Source organism: Botrytis sinoallii (assembly GCF_014898435.1).
Source record: "Botrytis sinoallii strain Bc 23 chromosome Unknown BSIN_008, whole genome shotgun sequence".
Classification (NCBI taxonomy): Eukaryota; Fungi; Ascomycota; class Leotiomycetes; order Helotiales; family Sclerotiniaceae; genus Botrytis; species Botrytis sinoallii.
Window position 1 is genome coordinate 2,244,934 of NW_024066035.1, and position 21,248 is coordinate 2,266,181.

The following is a 21,248-nucleotide window of genomic DNA, read 5'->3' on the forward strand; positions in this document are numbered from 1 at the left end:
GCTTACAGTATTTAATAAGATATTTTATAGTGTCATTACTTTCATTATAGTCTGTATATTATAATATACTATAAAAGCATTGTGCAGATGGGTAGCCGAATCGTCAATATAAATACTGTAGTTCAGTAGTTGTTAAATAGCAATCATTCTGGTAAATAGACTCTTGAATGAGCTAATCCATATTTATCTTTTATATTAAAAATATATGCCCGTGTTTCCTAATAACAGAATATTGATTAGTTGGATTAATGAATTTGTTGGTAATATTGTTATAAAATGCTTTAAACCGGTTTATATCCTCAAGTTCCAATAAAAATGGAATATCGATATTCACAATATGAAAAACAACATATCCAAATGGTATATCGACATAAAATAAATCTATTGATATTGCAATCCCTTTTTTAAAGCGTATATTTGCCGCTCCCATTGTTTGTAGATTATATGTTATTGGGTATACCTGTTGTTATATATTATTATTATTATTAGTAATTTTCAACCGGGCCGTATAGGCGAGCCTCCCAGGGGGCATTACGGTTGGGCTAACTGCGGGATGATCTTCTAGTTTATATGATCCCCCTTTTCTAGGGATAGGGTCTTAATACCCTCAATAGCCTTCCAAGCGATAGCTAATGTACTTATGCTTTTATCTCCAATCCTCTAAGTACCTCCATACACGCTTTCCGATTTCCTATATAGTATTTATTTGAAAGCTGCTTTATTCTGTAAGGGTAGCTTTTGTATACATTCTATTGCAATATGGTATGCCATGTGCTTTAATTTTCTTCCACATAGCTTTTCTAAATCTATCCCCTCCTATTTCCTGCTTATGTTCGCCTGAATCAATCGATTCCTTTCCTTCTCTCTTTCTATTCTTCTGATAGTGTTTTAGGGTATATGCTTTTATAGAAATCTATTATAGTAATAAATTTAGCGAATTTGGCTGGTATATACATTAGTTATTTCAATAGTCATTCTTAAACTGCTTGATTACAGGATGAATATTTGGGCTTGATATCTGGGGGCCAGGTTTTATAGGTTGTGAGGACTTTACAGTAATATATAATATACTTGGGGGATTTGAATACTTTACATAAGTAGTAGATTGTTGCTTTTTTGTATTTAAATCATTAGTAATAACTTTCGAAATCATTATATACTAAACGGATCGCTAGTATACAATAAAGAATTGCTTATAAGAGTTTTAGTTTCTTAGAGTATTTGTTTATACTTTTTGGGTTCTATTTCTAATACTATTTGGAGAGTATTAATATCTGTTTAATCCACTACACCTGTACTACCGATTCCATAGCAGTTTTTGCTATAAAGTAGATATCACTTGCTATAAATCGATTCGCATATTTTAAGGCTGATTTTCTTATCCCTTTGTCAATAATGTATTTATATATTCATTCTCTTTGATCCTTGTGTGGTCTGGTGATCATTTGATCTGAATTGAGTGTATTTATATCAATTTGTAATATTTGAGGAAAGCCCATTGTGATATGATAAAGGCTATGCCTCTTATTTCCTATATCATTGATATACTATCGATGTACATACAGATTTCCATTTATTTTATACCAATAATATTTCTGATTACTGCTTGGAGACCTTGGTATACCCTGATTGCTTTTGTGTTGAATACATAAAAATTGTGATGTAATCTATTGTTTCCTTTATATATTACTATCTATCCTCTATATACAACATATCCATATCCTACTCGCCTATCATCCTTATTGATTTGTTCCGATTTATCAGAGAATATGATGATTTGATCGTGTGTATGCTTATTCCATCATTCCTGAAACCACTCTACCATTACCTTTTTCGTAAGATCTCTAGTAAGATTCATTCGATACTCTAGTATGTAATGAGATCTTGCTAAAATCGTTTTCTTGATTCAGGAAAAGCATTGGCTGATTATCTGAACCTTTATTCTAACTAATTACAATTGGCCTTCCCTGTTACCAAAGGAATAGGTAGCTTTTATCCCTCAGTGATAAAGCGAGTGTTTTGAATCAATAATTTGGATACAGAAGGCTGCTCTTCATTTTATTTGTTTTAATATTATTTTTACTAATAGAAGAACGCTATCCCTTATTATTACTATATTCGGGATTGTTCGCTAGACTGAAAGGACTCCTCTAATTGCTATTTATAGAACCTTATTGATAACTAGAATCGCTCCTCCTAATCGGACACTCACTATTACTAATATCCCGTTTCGATATTATCTAGTGGTTTTTGTTTATTCTGTGTACCATATCTCTGTCCCGTAAAATAGGGCTGAATATAAGCAAGTGATCACTGCTTTCCATAAGGATACTGCTGGGGGTCTGTTTGTGATCCAGACTAGCCCTTGGATATAATGAGCCAATTTCCAGCCTTTGGCTGCTCGCGTTTCGATATGCTGTTTGAATGTGAACTTGTGATCAAACTATACATCTAGCTATTATAAAGCTGATCCTGATGTGATCAGAGAGATAGTACAATCGCGGTTTATTTTGTATATCGGATTGATGGAATACTTATATTGTATTATATAGATCATTTCCATCTTTTCGGGTGTGAAAATTATTTTGTTTCTAGTTTCCCAGCGGAATATGCTTTTTACATTTTTTATTAGTATTATAATGTTTTATTGAATACTTATTAATAATCAATATAGATAGATATTGTCTATATATCCGAATTGGAGTTTAGGGTTTTGCTGGAATAGCTCTACAAGATAAAGTATATACAGGACTAGCGAGAGGGGTGAGCCTTATGGGGTACCGCATTCCACTATGCTGTAGCCAGTTATTACTTCATTAAATCTAACCCTGAGTTGCCTTTAGGTTAAAAAGAAATCGATCAAAGCGATTAGGTTTTGTAGGAACCCCTGTCCCCTCATTTGTCTCAGAAGTCTGTTTTTAAATAAAGTATTGAATGCTTCTTGTATATCCAGTATAACCATTATAATCTCGTGGCCTTTGTTGAGTGCTATTTTTATATTATAAATAAACAATATTACTAAGTTTATAGCCAATCGTTTCGGAAGGGCATTGTAGTATTGTAAACTAAGTATTTCTTGTATTAGGGCTATTTATATTAGATATCTTGCTATAATCCTTTTAAGGCCTTTTCCAATACAAAAGAGGAGGGTAATAGACCACTATAATCATAAGGATGTTCGGTTTGTCTTCCCCACTTTTGGTAGTATAATTATTTTTGCTTATTTCTATACTATAGGAAAGTGATTGAGCTATAAATACTTATTGAAAATGATATATAGAACTGGGCCTATTTCTGTCCAGATAGTTTTTAGTAGTTTTATTATAATCCGGTCTGTCCCTGGGGATGTATTCGAGACTTTTATAATGTTATGTTTTACTTCCTTTATAGAGATAGGCTCCCCCTAGGGTAGTTTTTTCTCATTTTGATTGTATTCGGAGTCCAGGAGATTGTTAATGGCTTTGAAGTGCTGTAAAATCTTCGAGCATAGCAGCTCAGCCTTTTCTTTATCCAACATAACAGTGTATTCGCCTATTATGATTGGTGGAAAGCGATATATAAGGCTCAGATCGTACTATCCGATTATTTTATACAAATCTCGATCTGATTTTATTTTATTAAGGAATTTCCTTCAGTACCCTCTTTTGGCCTATTATATATATAATAAAAATACTCTACATTTTATAGAGTAATCACTATTGATTGTATAGCTCTAAAGATATATATCTCGAGCAATCGTGCAGTCAGATATCCATCAGGAAGCCGATTTTCCTATCTTTCGATTTGGTCTTTCTATCATTCTGATTGTCTATTATAATACCTTCTATATGTTTTTGATGATTCAATTCAGGACTATACTTGTAACTACTATTTATACCTTCTATTTGATTCCCATTATATTAATTAATACTATTTCTTGAAATAGAGGTAAATCTTCCTTCCTAATATAATACGCGTATTGAAATCTCAATGCTAAGCTTGCTTTTTGTATAATGATAAGAAGGGTATTATAATCAAATCTGTAATATATATTAGCCCTAACTTTTATATATATTTCTGGAATATTGGAAAAGACTAAATCGATTATATGTCTTGTTTTGTATATCACTTGCTCCGGGATATTCGTGAACTTGAGGTCTTTATCGTTAAATCATTCTGTGAGCCAATTGTTATTATACACTATATTTATATCTGGCTCGAATAGTGTATAGTAAGCATTGAAGTCTCCCCCAATAATCATATCCCCAATTGATATTAGATCAAGGATTATCTCCAGAACTCTTAAGGTATTCGATTCTCTATATAGGTTTAGTAATTTAATTCTGTTTATAGAAAACTATATATAATCTCTATGCTCCTTTCTTACTAATTGTAGTATTTGTAATCTAATCTTAATTCTGATATATATCATTATTTGTGGGCATCTCTGCCTTTCCTTGTATGTCCCGTTCTTCCTTTAGGAGGTTATTGGGGATAGGTATTAATATCTATTATATGTTTGAGTGTGTGTATTGGATACCTAGGGCTTTTGTATATATATTACATCAATCTTTTCCTCAAACACTCACTGCAATGCTATTGTATGCGATACGAGGCTTTTCCATGTGTTTATTTAGGCAATAGATAGCGGCTTCGATCTATTTATATAAATCTTCCATTGTTGTATCATGTTCTCTAATTATAGTCTAATTACTCAGAGCTTCAAGGTTGAGATTCTTATTGATCTTTATTACTCTATTATAGATGATATATTAGCCTTATGTATCTTGCTTTTTATTTATTAAACTCCTCGAGATATTATTTGCTTGCTTTTTTTCAATATCGCTTTTCAAATTACTACCATCTTCATATCGGGAGATTGCATCCATTCTAGATTTCCTTTTCCTTCCTTGCACTATTATCGATATTTGAACTGTTACTGCTAGTGTTGAGATAATAATAATATTGATTTCTCTTATTTATTGAATAATCTAGATCTGCTTTCGATTTAGACATACTGTCTTGCCATTCACCCACTAGGGCTTAATAGGATAGTTGTTATAGTCCACTGGGAAGAGCCTGCGGTATTCTATGCATTGTATTGAATGATTACAATCCCTGGTTGGCTTATAAGTAGATAACAGGTGTACACACTTTCTGTATACCGTTTCTCTTTTGCATTTCCAGTTTTTATAATATTATTAACACCCTAAATCATATCTTCCTAAGACTCGTTTTCTACTTACTAGGAACATTCGAATCTCATTGAATAGATTATAATGAGGTGGCTGCTTCTGAAAAAATAGTATCCAGGTAATCCGATTCTACTTATCTACTCCGAGTTTGGATTTCGCTACTCGTATTGGACATAGTCCCATCTGATACCAGATTTCTTCCCTCATTTGTTTTTCTCCAATCTTTGTAAACATTCCTAGGAAATCGGTAATAATCATCGGAACCCCTAATGCTATATATATATACCATGACTTACTGATTGCAAGATTTGTAGCTTTAGTAGCTGCTATAGTCTGTTGCTTGTTCGCAAGAAGGACTATACAGGCTTCTAGGGAAACTGTAACTGCCCATCCAGTTCGAATGGATATTACTGCTGTAATAGCTCTAGCCCCTAAAGTAGCAATTTCTAGAACCACCTTTACTAACACCTATCTAATCCTTCATAAGGACAACTCCATCTTGATTCGTTTATCAAATCAAAGGAAAAGTTTTTCATTTATATATTCTAATCTTGATACTCCACTAATCACCCGCTTAAGCCCATTTGCAGCCCCTATTTTTATAATTGAGCCGGAAAAAGTAGCAGTTACAGTTTTAAGAATTTGAAGTATCCCTATATACATTTATATAATTGGCTTTACACTTTCTATTACTAATTTTGAGTTGAGAATCCCTTTTGTACCGTTTATAATAGCTATTAATGCTCTACATACCAATTCTCCTGCCAATCGGCTCAGATCCTGTTTCACAAATTGCACTGCAAACTATACAAGGATCATCTCAAAGCTGATAAATATTAGAGCCTTGTTTGCAATACACTTCCATTATATATCGATTTTCTTCTAAATAACTATCTTCACAACTATTTCAATAATATTCTGACCACTCTCAAACAAGCTTGAAAGAGGACCAGCGCTTTTTGTTGCTAATCCACGCTCTCTTCAGAGTGGTAATTGAAGAGCAATCATTGAGATCGATCGGGAAGCCCGCTATCCCTGTAGATGACGGCTGGCTCGCCAGCCCTCTCTGATTCTGCTGCAACAGCATTCTCAAGCCAAGCAGCTCGGTGCGCTACAGCGATCGCACTGGTATGTATTGTATAATATGATTTCGGGATATCCGTAGATATGGTTGTTATGAGCTCGTTTTGCCTTCTTGTATGGCCGATTTATTGTTGCTGTTGTTATATATGATATTGTCCAATCCCAATTGTAGATTTATTTGTACAAACTATATCAATATATATATCGAAGAACTTCTTGCTTGTGTAACTTGCGTAAAAAACATTTATCACACTTTCTATCAGTAGAATAGCTTCAACAGGGGTTTCTAATTTTTATTTTATTTTATTTATTTATATTAATTAACGTCTGTTTTGGACCTCCCTAAGGGTATTTAGACGTGCTAAGATAAGGAACTATTTGAACGGCGTAATCATCACAACCGAATTTAGCAATTTAATTTCAATACCAGGGGCTATTCGCTTCTCTGCAAATGTGATTCGCTTTTGTTTCCAGAAGGGAATATCTGATCCGGATTGTTGTTGAGGCAGAGCTTGATTCTTGGGTGGATAGGCTTATTATGGGCTTCGATTTTTATAATAGAAGAAAAGAAGCGAGAATGGATTGCTATTTGTTTAGCCAAACAGCAGGGCTCTTATGTTATATATTGGGTTTGCGGTTTTTAGGGTATAGTATATTCGAGTGATCAGTTGAGTAATGAGTTTATAAGGGATGGGTAGTAAGCTTTGTTGAAAAGATTGTTGTTTTCTAAGAGTTTTTTAATAGTTAGGATAAATCTGAATGTAGAACTCTGAGTCAGTAATCAGCTGAGTGAGCTTGCTAGGTGTGTATAAGAGTTTCTTGATATATATAATCGCCTGCTTGTTAGATTGTATTTCTATAGGGGCAAGAGGCCAATCTGAACGCTTTAGATTGTTTATAATGTATTTAAAGAAGTGATATGGTTTCTTAGTATTGCTGTATAAGCAGTCTAGCTTATTATTTTGATAACCAAATCGCTAATGGTAAGTAGTGTAATCGCCATAGCCTGTTTTCATAGCTATCAATCGATATAAAATTGTTCTTGATAGAATTAATTCCTTTGGTTTCTTTATATTATATCTAGAAGACCACTCCTTATAACCAATGGAAAGAGAGGAGTTCATCTCTTCCTACCAGGTAGATTCTACATATAAACACTTCTGACAAACGATCATTCAGACCCCACTGATTGTTGGTAACTTGTCGATTGCCTGATTCATAGGTTCAATTGCGCCTGCGTTTGCTAAGCGATTTGCTTCCTCATTGTCTTCGATCTCTATATATCTAGATAATCACTTTATCCTGATGTCGAGTTGTTTTATTGCTTTGTGACATTTGTGGAAGGCCTATTGTATTGTAAACAATACGTTTCCGTATATATCCCAAATAACCGATATACTATCAATACACATCCAGATCCAACTGTTTAAGGAATCTTCAAGCATAATGATTAGATACTCCAATCCACGCCATACTCCTATCGTTTCTGTATCGAATATATATAAATCGCTTTGGATCTGTTTAAATCCAAAGGCTATTTAAGTATTATTACAATATATTATATATCCATAGCCAATACAATATTTACGATTAATAATTTGTTCTGATTTATTAGAGAAGATTGTATAATCTTCAAGTGAAAGTTGTTATTATCATTTTTTAAAGATTTGAGCTATTTCTTCTTTAATTAATCCTTCTATTAGATCTGTTCTACAATTACTCGAGAAATATAAGCAGAGTAGCTTCGAGTATTGCATCTCTGAAATGAGACAGCTGAGCTGCTGGATTCTTATAAAAGGCCTTTTTGCTATACCTACTCCTCATCCACGTTTTTGTATTACTAACTTCAAACGATTTACTAGCAAATGTTGATTGTCGATCGTTTTTAACCGGAATGTGAATCACAGTTTGGTATATTCTAGCACAACTATTCCTGATAGCAGGCCCACTTTTTTGATAAGAGTTATGATCGGTATAGTTTTGTATACTGGAATCGCTCCTCTTATAGTAGTATTGATCACTCTATTGATACAACAAAGATAACCTTTATGCTTACACTTATACTTAGATCGCTTTGGCCTAAACTAGGCTTATATTTACCAGCGTATCATACTTCCGTGTCGAATAGTATTACTGGAAGAATACAGGTGATCACTGCTTTTCTTAGAGAGGAAGCTGGTGGCCTATATATAATATAGGCGATCGATCTAATATACAAGATTACTTTCATAGTTTTTCGCTATATGTGTTTTAATATGTTATAAAAACAAGAGCCGGCAATCGAAGAAGATACTCAGCTATCTCAGAGTAGGCTGAGTGCTTCCACTTGTTGCAATCGGTATTGAAGTAATTATTAGATTTGGATTTATTATCAATAGTGGATTAGTGATATCATATTGTTTGGTAATATAAAGTAATTCGAATTTTTCAGGAGCGAATAGGATTCTGTTCTTTTTATTCTATTTGATAATCTGCTATATTTGTTATTATAGGATTTTAGTATTTGTAAAGAGATGCTTGGAAGAATAATAGATCGCAATGTTATCTATATAGCTGAAACGGAATTTCGTATCTCGATTGAGAAGCTCAGCAAGATAGAGTATATAGAGTATAGGTAATAGTAGGAACTCCTAAGGGGTACTGTATGCTATTAGATATTCCTTAGTTGTAATACCTTCGAATCTCATTCTGACTTTTCTGTTTGTAAGGAATAAATCTATTAATTTAAACAATAAAATTAGCCACCCTTATTTGATTATTCAGCTTAAGAGTCAATGCTTTAAAAAAGTATCAAAAACTTTTTGTATATTTATAATAACAATCAAAACTATATTACTAGTTGCTAATACAAGCTCCACATTATGAATAAAGACAATTACTAGATCTATCCCTAATCTTCTAAGAAGCACTCTGCAATATTGTAGGCTGATTATTTTATATCTCAAAGTTATCCAAGATATTTGACTGGCTATATACCATTCGAAACCCTTTTCGATATAGGAGATCAGGGTTATTGGTTGCTACAACCGTGGTGATGTTTTATTTTTCTTATCTATCTTGAAAATCATTACTATTTTCACTAGCTTCTATTCTTTTGGATAATAATTTAGAGCTAGGTATAATGCAAATATCTCCTGGATCAGTGACTTGACATTCAGCTAGTATACTTTAAGGAGGTATATAGTAGCTTAATCCACTCCTAGTATAATACACAAGGCTTCTATAACATGCTTTTCTACCTCTTCAGCCGAGATTGTTCTTTTCCAGAGAAGGGTTTTCTTATATATTTGATTATGTAGTAAATCATTTGGAAGATTATTGTTCGCCTTAAATCAATCCAGAATTGCTGTAAATAGAACGTCCACTTTCTCTTTTGTATTGCAGATCTCCCGCTCACTAATTATTAGAAAAGAGGATTTCATATTACTTTTGGGGATCAACTTATACTATTCCATAATTCAATAGAGTTCTTTATCATTCTTAATCCCATCTAGACGCATAGCCTAATAGGATCTCTTGACTTGTTATACTACTTTTTGTAAAAAGTATATAGCATAAGTCTTTCTTTCCAAGTCCGTTCCTCTCTATACTTTTATATATATTCGATAAGCTTCTCTGTATTTATTCATCTATTATAACAAGGCTTTCCCTACCTTTCGATTGATTTTGTTAATTATTCGGATCGATTTGTTTAGTACTTTCGTAAGCTTATTAATATAAATCTCGATCTCAGTTATAATCTGGATATCTATATTACTGAGATAGACTAACTGATTGGCCATTAATTCATCTAATCTCAATAGATCCGTTTCCTTTATCTAGTAGTAATACTAATCCTACTCTGTTATTCTGTGGTTCATTAGATTGGTAACCTGAGTAATATAATCAGATCTATAGTAAAGTTCTTCCAATACCTTTATATAAGCGAATAATACATTGAAGAAGGTTAGATCTAATATATACCCTCTTGTATAGGTGGGTATACCTAAGGTACCTATAAACTCCATACCCTGTTCGTTTACTTATATTACAAGCTGCACCCCTTGATTGACTATGATTATCCCCAGTTTCCATAACTCATGTTTTGTATTAAAGTCCCCTCCTATAATCATATACTCATTTGGAATCAAATATATAATATAATTAATAATATCCAAAGTACACAAAGCTTTGTAGATATTCAGGATTGAGTATTTATTGACTTATATCCAAAGTAGATCTCTATTTTCGAGTCGATCTATTTATTCTACTTTCAAATATACATCTTTTTGTATATATATCATAACCCAAGGGCCTTGTTCGTTCTCCTCCAAATCTCCCTGGAGGTTCCAATTATCGATTGGCTAATATCGATTATATGCATTGTGATTTTGCGTGGTTGAATTCCAGTATAGTCTTGGCTCCTGTAAACAGATTATATTCAGCTGAATTTCAGCTGCTAGTTATAATAATATGATATGATTTGCATATTCCTGATCTACATTTGCCCAAGTGATAGTAAGACTTTTGTTCCTCTGAATATGCTTATCGATTGTATTACTTATAGAAAGGATCTAGATATAGTATCTACTGTTATAGAGATCTCTATATTATTTATCTCTAGATCTATTAGAATGAAGGCTTTTTCTGCTAAGACTTCTATATTGAAATTCCGCTGGCTTTGGCTACAAGCTGAACATATATATAGCATGATTAATGTGATCAGCAGATTTATATTAAACCTATATAAACGTTTGCTGAGATGTTTATTCTTATATATTATAATCCTCGCCCCCAAAGTAACCAGGGTTTCTGCAATTATTACTTTAGAAGATAGAAATGGTTTAAAGGTGTAATCCGCTTTGTCTATATCTACTCTATATAATATCTTATAATCTTTTTTGCCAATAGCTCTAACTGTGGCTAGTTCCTTTATAATCAGAACAATCTGTTGTTTAGTATAGACCCTAGAAGTAGCTAGGTAATTGAAATAACTAGTACAAAAGGGCCTATAACAATTAGTATATTAAGCTGCTTTAGTACATTACTAATATACAAGTACGCCCTTATACTTAATATTTAGTTTATTGTATATCAAGCATCTTAAGGCTTTATTGCAGGTGAAAGAGTTATAATACCCTAGGCAGCTAGTATTATAAAGTTGAATTTCCTAAGGTTTGTTTAGAAAAATCAAGTAGGAGTTGTTATTGAATAATCGAAACCGCAATACTGTAGTATTGAAGCCAATAATCCAGATGGCTTTTTTAGTGATCGGGTTGATCCTGCTATATGCCAATCTGTAGTTGATTGACTGCTTGTTGATTTGAGCTGTGATTTTCTCCTTAATAAGCTTAGTGAGTATAAAAACAAAAGCATTTTCGATATAATAGAAATTGTATAGTATTTGTGGGACTGTATACATAAACCATTTTTCTAATCTACATATACTTATTGTATAAAGAGTTTTAAATACCCACTCGATATTTTCTGTTTCATAATCTCCTCCCAACTAGTACCAAAGCTGCACCTTAATATCCAGCCTGTATTGTTCCTCTAAAGAAAAGGGATCTCTATTAATATGATTCTAGTAACTGCCTCTTTTATTCTGAATTTTAATAGAAATAGACTAGTCTCTGAAAACAGAGCTTCCCCGCTAACTATTATAAGGATCGTTTTCTCGATTCGATTATTCTCCCTTTTAAATCTGCATACTCCCAAACAATCAATGTTCATACTTCCACTAAAAGCAGAGCGCATTGTATTAATGAAGCCTGTAATAAGGCTTACTGCCTCAGACCTCATCTGAGTTTTCAATACATCAATATAGATTTTCTGTGTATTGCTTTCTAGCTATAGTTGCTCTATTGCAGGTTTTCTCCCTTAATCAAGGATAGTTTCTATTACTCCTAACAGAGCAAAAATGATTGTGCTCTTAAACTTCACAGCAAGTTTGCATTGTTAGCCTTAGAACCCTTATGCAAGCTTATCTGCTAGTACCACGAATACCTCGATCACTTCCCATCTCTCCCCCTCTATCTTATCGATCCTTTTAAATCGTTCCTTGATTACACCAAAGGCAGAGCCTGTGGGCGATCTTATAATTAGTGAAAGCTGTATACCAGCCCCTAAGGTATTAATGATTGCTTAAAAAGGGAGCGCCCCTTGGATTGAGGAACTGCTTGGCGTGTTAGGGACGCACATCGCTATCAGCATAATGGGAGCCTTTTGTGGTTACAAGGTTTAATAGGATTAAGCCTGCCGGGGCAGGGGAAATAAATAAGGAGTATATGTGAATCGTCCCTTGTTTTGAGGCCTTTCAGGACTATCTAGAACCTTCTGTTTTATCTCTTGTATTTCTAATCAATGACAGGGTTTCTAATCAACGTATATAATATTATATTGACTGATAACTGATTGAATATCTTTTGACTATTTATAGATTCTGAATTAATAAAAAATGCTTTTTCTTTAGTATTATTAATATCAAGATTTGTAAAGAATTATTCTATTTCGGTTTCTGAATTAGATTTTATATTAATAGCTTCTCCCTCATATTCGATTAATTATTGATTATAGTACTTATTAAATACATTATTATTATTATCCTTAATCTTTTCCTGATATTCATATTGGTTTTTATTCTATTCTTTCTGGGAATACTTTATTAATCAATATCTCTCTTTTTTGTATATCCAACAACGATTTTATTGATTTGAAAAATTAGATTATTATCGAAACCTATTGGTATTGCCCTTGAAGCTATTGCTTTTGAAATTATTACTTCTGAAATCTCTAGAATCACCTGAACTATTCTGATTATTATTATTATGAAATTTTCTGTTAGTGAATAGTACTATATCTTCTTCCTTATATAATCTTTTTTATATTTATTTATTTATTTATTTATTTATTTATTTATTTATAGTGATTAACGTCTAATATCTGACCTCCCAAGGGGTATTCTAGACGTACTAAGGAGCGGGCCTACGGGCCGCTAGCGTTCCAGCCGCTCATAGTAGTGTAATGTTAGCTAATCAGGGGCTTGTTGCCTCTGGTATTCCCCCGCTCAGTACCGCTCATGGCGATCCTGCGGCTGTTCTGTCTAAGGGTTTGTGGTCCTGTTTCAGAGGGCCTTGTTTCGTATGCCATCCGGGTGTCGGCGGATGATCAGGTCGATCGCTGTCGATCGGGAGAGCGCTCGGAGCGCTTATGGCTGTTCGGTGCGGGTCTTAGGTTGATTGAGGTGGCAGAAATGAATTATATTATAACTACTTTCTAGAATATATTATAATACAAAGTAGGTTCGCTACACCTATAAACACTTTCCCGGCTTACTTGTGATAAAGCTACTAGTACTAGATTTCTGTAAAATCTTTTGATTACATTAAACCACCTATTATATAATTGCCTTCGGAAATTCCGGTTAGAATCAAAACCATTCCTTCACACCTCCATTCCTATTTGCTCCTTAAACCTATCTAATACCTCCATCATACCCTCTACCCTATAATATCTGATTATAAACCAATATACGTATTCGTTCTCTCAAGTTATATAGATAGTATCACTGTTGCTATTATTATATACTACACCTCATGACTAATAGCCGTTTTGCATTACCTTACCGGATCTCTTTTATATAATAAGACTGACTATATCTCACAGGCTTATTATTTCAAACCCCTAGTCAGACAGTCCTTCTATAATATTTCCAATCTACTAATTAAAGCTCTACTTGTAAAATCTATTTCCTCAATATATAATTTGTAGTTGAAAGTAAAGTGCTAGGAGTGTATTATATATATATATTATAGAATTAGCTTCTACCTAAGATCCTTCACCGCCGTAATATCGATCGAGTATTATTGAATATAGTTTACTAAAAGCGTCCTTCCTATACTAAAGCTTCTCTACTGCTATACCGCTTCCGTATATTTGGAGATAAGGTACTAAAAACGTTCCTTCTCCTATTCTATATATATTCCTATCGGTCCTAGTAGATATTATTCTAGTCTTTATATACTTCCTATTATTCTCCTTACCATTTGTAAATATCCGATCCGGTATATCCACAGATTGTATATATTATTAGATTGTGAAAACTCTACACACTAGTGCCCCAAAGGTGTTCTATCGATTTTCGTTCATCAAGTTAAAGATATCGGCCCTGCTCCCAATACAAGCTTCAGTCAGACTCAGCTATATTATAGAAACTTTATTATCCGTTATTTCAAGGACTAATTCCGCTTTGCAAATACTCTATCACGATATGCTCTGGCTCTGCTCCCCACACAGATTCGTAAAAACATAATTCCGCATCAATCCCGCTCTCATCTCCCTTCCACCGTCGAATGGTTTTCATCTCCGTTTTGCTGATAATCCTCTATTCCGAGCATCTTCGCGATTACCCTCTGGTGATCAGCTACACGTACCTTCGCTCCCAGTACAGCCTCCGATTAGTGTACAACCACCACCCGGCTCCAGCTGACTCTACTTAGCTCTCCGATCGCACGATCGAAGGTTCGTAGGATACACCACGTACAGGTGAGAGTCATCGTATCCCTAATCTTTTTTATATATTAATGGATTATTGTAATTGGTTAATTAAATCAGATATCTCCTTTTTGGGGTTGAAACAAGCTAGGTTATATACCTTAATATCTTTATATACTAGTATAAGCTTATTATATAAATATAATATCTATTGTATAATAGGATCAAGTCGATGTTGTAGTATGTGTAGCTATTTGATTATAATGATAAGATACTTATTAAGTGGTTTGTTTTTATACTCCTTTTTAATTGATTTGAAAGTAATACTGTTTCATTTAGATAATATATTGTATTAATACTTTTCTCTCTTAAAGTTATTTTATATATAAGTATAAAGCTTTTTGAATATAAGTAATAGTACTTTATAGTTGACATAAAAGAATTCGAGTATGCTATCCTTTAATATAATTAGGAATACCTTGTATTGCATATCTATAGACACCTCTACATATTATAAGATTTCGTAAAATATCGAGAGTTTGAAATCAAAATTATTATTGTCCCCATTATATTTCTCCTCATTAATATAGAATTTCAACAAACTAATAAGAAATTGTATATTAGAATATATTGATAATTTCTTATCCCTATCACATCAACCTCTATTATCCTTCCTATTATTATCATTATTATTATTATTATCAGAATCTCCTCCTTTATCACCCTTCTTATCATCTTTTCAATTATCTTTATCATATTCAAAGTTGTTATCAATAAATCTGTTAATTATTTCGAATCTAAACTTAGATTTTTTAAAATTACAATCTTCAAAACTTTCTAAACTTGGTTTTTCATTTATATATTTATAATAGATCTACATAATTGATTATATAAAACTATAAATACTTTAACACTTAATTTCGGTATCCATACCCTTTGGACATGTAATACTATTTATAGTTTTCGTATATCCAACTAATGGATCTTCGTAAATTGCCTACTTTTGAATATATTGAAATCATTATAAAAGACCTCAACTAGCTCATTGTTATTGATATCCTCATAATCGTATTGCTTGTACTTAAATTTGATATATTTGGTAAACTCCTTAAAGTCAAAATCAACAATTCCATTATCAGCTTGTTATTCCTTCAATAAGCTTAATCACTCTTCGCAATACTCCTTTTCCTCTTCTGTGTATAATTCCTTACTGATAATCTTAGAGATAATCGGAATATTATCGCTATTCGATATGATAAAATATGTATAAGGGTATTTCGAAGGTTATAGGTATTTCGAAAGTTATAAGTAGATTGTAGATATGAGAGGTATAAAAGAGTGTATGAAAGGTATTTAAATAAAGGGTTTATTTTATATAATGTATAGTATAAAGGTAAATATATAATAAATACAAAATCGATTTATTATATTTAACTAATCGATTCTTTTGAATATATTTTCCTGATACAATTATTCAAAGTATATTCTTTAATACAATAAGAAGAGAAAGTATATTATATTCAATACAATAATATCTTTCTTTATAATCTCTTCAGAATTTCTACCAATTCTGAATACTATTTCTAAACACCTAATACTTTCTAATAGAATCTAAGGCCCTAATTTGTGATATCACTAATTAGTATTGATATCAACTTGATATTAATTAAAGTGTAAAGTACTTCAGTTTTATCAATATAATTGATTGTATTATTCGTCTTGATTATTATTAACTATAAAAAGCTAATACTTGATATAATAGAAATGCAAGTGCTAGTACTAGCGCTAGTGCAATACGGTGCCCTCTTTAGATCACATGATTGATATCCCGACAGAATTAGATCCACCGAAGCCGAATGAATTTACGGAAGCTCGACGAAGACCTTGACAAGGCCACGGAGCTTGCTCTGTAGGAAACTAGTACTAAATTAACAAAGAAACATCATACCGCCATATACATAAGCATAGAAATACAAACCTTCAAGTGGAAGAATTCCGCATCTATGTTTGAGTTTGCTCGCTCGAAATTGGCATTTGGCGGAATTATACCCTTCTCAAGAACGAGGACGGTTTTGATCAAGCTAGCAAGACCACTGCCTCCTTCGAGATGACCTATGTTAGATTTCAAAGCACCGCTATTCGACTGTAAATACTTGATCACATGAGAAAACTTACACTGGATTGCTCACATGTATAAAGGCTCGGTAGTACTAGGGGACGGGATGGGAGATGTAACATGGAGGGTGCGAAAGGAAAGAGGCGGGGAGTTGTCACTGACCTGGAGCAATGGGACAGGGAACAGAGCCTTCGATAAAGTCATATGTATGGTCGAGAGATAGGGCGTACCGGATTGCGACTGTATGAGTGTAAGAGAGGGCCGATAGAAGAAACTATGTTGATGTGCTAAGAAGAGAGGAGAGCGGAGGACCGAGTACCAGTCTGGAGTTCAAAGATCTAAATGCCGAGCAGATCGGATCAGTCATGTCAATTCTTACTTTCCTTGGTGAAATTCACCTACATCACTGTTAGTTCCCATTCCATGGAGACATAAAAATCTCATTTTCACTTCGCTTGTTCGCAATCAACTAGCGTGAGTATGTGTTTTGGAGCTTTCAAATTTGATGGTGTGTTTATTAGATAGTAAGATTATTCACTGGAAAAGATCTTTCGGCATTTACTAATTTCCTTACGAGTTAGAATAGAGATGATGGAATATGTATGTGTGATACCTGAGACGCTGGTGAAGCTGTCTTGATACGAGGTACCCTGGAACGATATTTGAGACACGAAAAATAAGCACTTAGGTCGTGGAACCCAAAGATACGATACCTATACTGTTGAATCTAACGGTTCATAGGTGGTACAATAATAGTAGGGGGAGATAAGCCTAATTAGAATTAGCTCAAGCCTCATAAGAGAGCTTCTTAGAGATCATAGATTCCGAACCCTAATGAAAATAATTATTCCAAGTGGGCTCCTTCATAATCATATCCTATCATAGATCATTCCTTTCAACATAACTAGTACTTACATAGGTATAATTACATGGATTGCGGTCTTTTTGATCGGGACTCACTACCATTTTAGGCTCGCAACTTTGCCGAGAGATTCATGTGCTTTTAGTCTATCTATTTTGGCATAGGTCTTACCATTACTTTAGTAAACGCTTTTGTTCAATTTTGAGACACTAGCATTCAAGGTGTCTGAAACAATTCACATGGATAGGTACCTAGGTACTTAAAGATCATTCATTAGGTAATCCTGAGTAGTCATTCCCAATAACCAGCAAATCCAAGAAAGGATGATCGGGTCACACCGTGAGAAGGCCTATGCCGCGGCGCTGCAACCCATCCCTAAATACCATCACGTATTCTCAAGAAACAAGCAAGGAATTGACACAGGAGTAAAAAATCATTCAATTTTCAAGATCTCTGAGATTCAAGATTCTCAGAGAGCACTTCACAGACACAAGATCGCCGAAACTATCATTCCATCTCTCTCCAGCTGTCTTCACAAAAACTCAACATGTCGTTTGCAAAAGTCACAGGTGTTGCCCTCGTAACAGGTGTGAGTAACTTACTTTCATCATCAAACAATTCGTCTTTCAGATCTTATCAGACTAGCTGCTGACGTTTTATCACAGGCAGCTACTGGTATAGGTCGAGAGACAGGTTACGCATTTGCAGAAGCTGATGCGCTCACTGTAGTATTCGCAGATATCGATTCCGAAGGCGCCAAAACCAGTGCAGAGAAGAGTAAAGAATTTGCAGCTAATTCTAAATATCAATGCTTTGCAATTCAAGTTGATGTTGCGGATGCAGATAGTGTTCAGTCGATGGTTGACTGGATGGTGGAGAAATTTGGAAGGATTGACTATGTTGTTCATAGTGCTGGTGTGAGTCCAGATCTCTCTACACTTTCTTATTTCTATTGCTCTTGTTTCGCGTCCAAAATCATCCTGCAAACGCATTCTTTTTTTTCTCGAATGCAACTTCCTAACCGCATTCTAGCTAGGAGCTACCTCTCTTAAGCCGACCTCTGACGTCGATATCGAGAATTTCGACCAAATTCATTCCGTTAATACCCGTGGAACAATGCTTATCACACGAGCAGTAACTAAAGCCATGTCGACACAGGAGCCTCTCACGACTAAGGGTCGCCATGGCGACGAACGCAATCTGGGTCGAGGATCCATCGTGCATATTGTAAGTGCGTTCTCGTATATTGCGGCGCCGGGAATGATGGCATATGTTGCTTCGAAGCATGCAATGATGGGAATTGTTAAAGTTGCTGGTATGTTTACTCATTTCGTATATCTACCACATTTGGCCATCTAAATATAGTCCTGTTCTTGAGATGTTGCAACTAACATAAACCAAGCGCTTGACAATGCGAAATACCAAATCCGCATAAATGCACTTTGCCCAACGTGGGTACAAACTTCAATGTTGGAACGTAGCATAGGTCGATGGAAGGGACTCGAAGCAGTGATTCAAAAAGCTTCACCGGCAGGAAGAGCGGCTACTGCGGAGGAATTGGCGAATGTTGCAGTTTTTATGTGCAGTCCTTCTGCTAGTTACGTCAATGGATCAGGACTGATTGTTGATGCTGGTATGACAGTTACGTCCCATATTTGAGAGATATAACGGAACATGAGGGTTTGGGAATAGCAATTGGTTAACGTTAGGAGTTTGATTAAGGGAGGTAAATTAAATTGTTGCTACGTCAGTGGTTTGCTTATGGCTATGAACTAAAATACGACATCTTAATTTCATGATACCCGGACCGAACAATGACATCAAAATCTAGGATATATTCATCACTTTACTCAAGTACAACTTCCTGCGTTGTTTACTCAACTACCTTTCACTCTATTCCATCTCTATATTCTCCATCCCTATCTTTCCCACCCTGAAGGTACTGCTAAATTGTGCCTTCGCATGTGCAAAATTACTCCTCTGAAAATTTTCACACTGTCTTTGTGCCAGCTACAATATTAAGATTTCCAAGGTCAAACATCTCGTCAGCTTGTTTTGTACTACCAATTCAAATTTGACGTTCGGCGTAGTTGCCTAGATTATTGTGCATACTGCGAAAGAGAAAATACAGTCGAGCTTTAACACTGTCAGGTAAAGTTCTCTTTTCGTCAAATTTTGTCGGGTGATTAAACTGGCGTTGTTTCCCTTGTTTTCTTACACCTTTGCTGTTAGTACTCGGCTGGTTAGGTTGTTATAAACAACTCGTATAGTGTAGTGAAACAGGGAATGGTAACTTACTACAACACAACGCCGATGGTCTCTGTTTTCAACCGGTGGGGACATTCCGTACTAAGCAACGTTTCTGAATTTCAAACAATTTTCGAATTCAAGAATAGGAGTTGGGAGCCTATTTATTAAAACATGTCTCTTTGAATACTGGAGACATCTTGATAATGAGTAAAGAAAAGATGTTGTGATGTGTGGAATATTCAGCCTTATTCTTTGCCCTTGTCAGATATTTATTTCAGAGTGAATGGGTCTCGTAGTTATAAAAAGAAGAAGTTCTACCGAATACTCGAAACAACACACTCAGAAACCAAGTTTTTACCTCTCCAAGTCAGCTGCTTGTTTTGCCCGTTAGAAAATGTCGCACGCTTTTATTTCCTACTCCTAATTTTTACGACGAGAACTGAGGGAATTTTTTCGAGGAGATTTTTGTGTCGTTTTCGGCAGTGAATAATGAGCGATGTTGTGTGGTGTAGATTATCATCTAGACTTTCTCGTCTCATCACTTACAATTTTATCGCATAATTTCTCTTTGTCGTTGTCGTTTATCATCTTGCAAGCTCTTCGGAAATTGTTTAGATGATAACATTAATGCGTACTCTCTTGACCACAATCATAACATATTCGCAACCCGTATTTCCCCTGAAGATACCTTGTGCGACACATGTCAACCACTTCCATCAACTTTCGCTTTCCCATAAGCAAAGTCGTGTAGCTTCAATACCATATTCTCTGTCAAAAGAAAAATGATCGGAGCTCTTCGTGAGAATATAACCTCGAAAATTCGGCAGGAAAAGCACACCTAGATTCATTGTTGTCGCAGTGAAGGAAATGAGGGGTAAGTGGATCCTCCTCGTCTGTTTAGCGAGGAATCCATTTTTGCCAAGAACTTTGCGGGGTCTCGGAGAAGGTTTAATCACTGACTACCTAGGTATTCAAGGCTGCCTCTGGTCCTTTTGAATTGATTTTATCAGTACATTCTTGAAATCAACCACTTTCTCTTGAAAGAGTGAATAAACAAACAAGTCTTTCCCCCATTCCGAAATGAGATTAGTGATTTTCAGTCGAGACAGAACTAAAAATAGGCGTACAATTGAGTGCAGTTGTAAGCTCTGATCTACCTGGTTGTCTCAGGTACAAAATGTAGCTTGAAGACTGAAATGAGAAAGTTGAGGACATGTATGCGCCTGATTTATCCGTGAATTTCACAATGCGATCGCCCGTGCTATACCTAACTTTTTGGCTATTGTCTAGT

General features: G+C 34.5%; 1 protein-coding gene across 1 annotated transcript; it reads left to right on the forward strand.

Annotated features, from left to right (window-relative positions):
- Positions 1 to 18,254: 18,254 nt before the first annotated feature.
- On the forward strand, positions 18,255 to 19,366 carry EAF02_005630 (uncharacterized protein; the record flags this gene model as incomplete). The annotated part of the gene is made up of 4 exons (XM_038901678.1): positions 18,255 to 18,296; positions 18,373 to 18,624; positions 18,740 to 19,022; positions 19,110 to 19,366. 4 exons carry the CDS (start codon positions 18,255 to 18,257, stop codon positions 19,364 to 19,366), a joined length of 834 nt encoding a protein of 277 aa, XP_038759018.1.
- Positions 19,367 to 21,248: the final 1,882 nt, after the last annotated feature.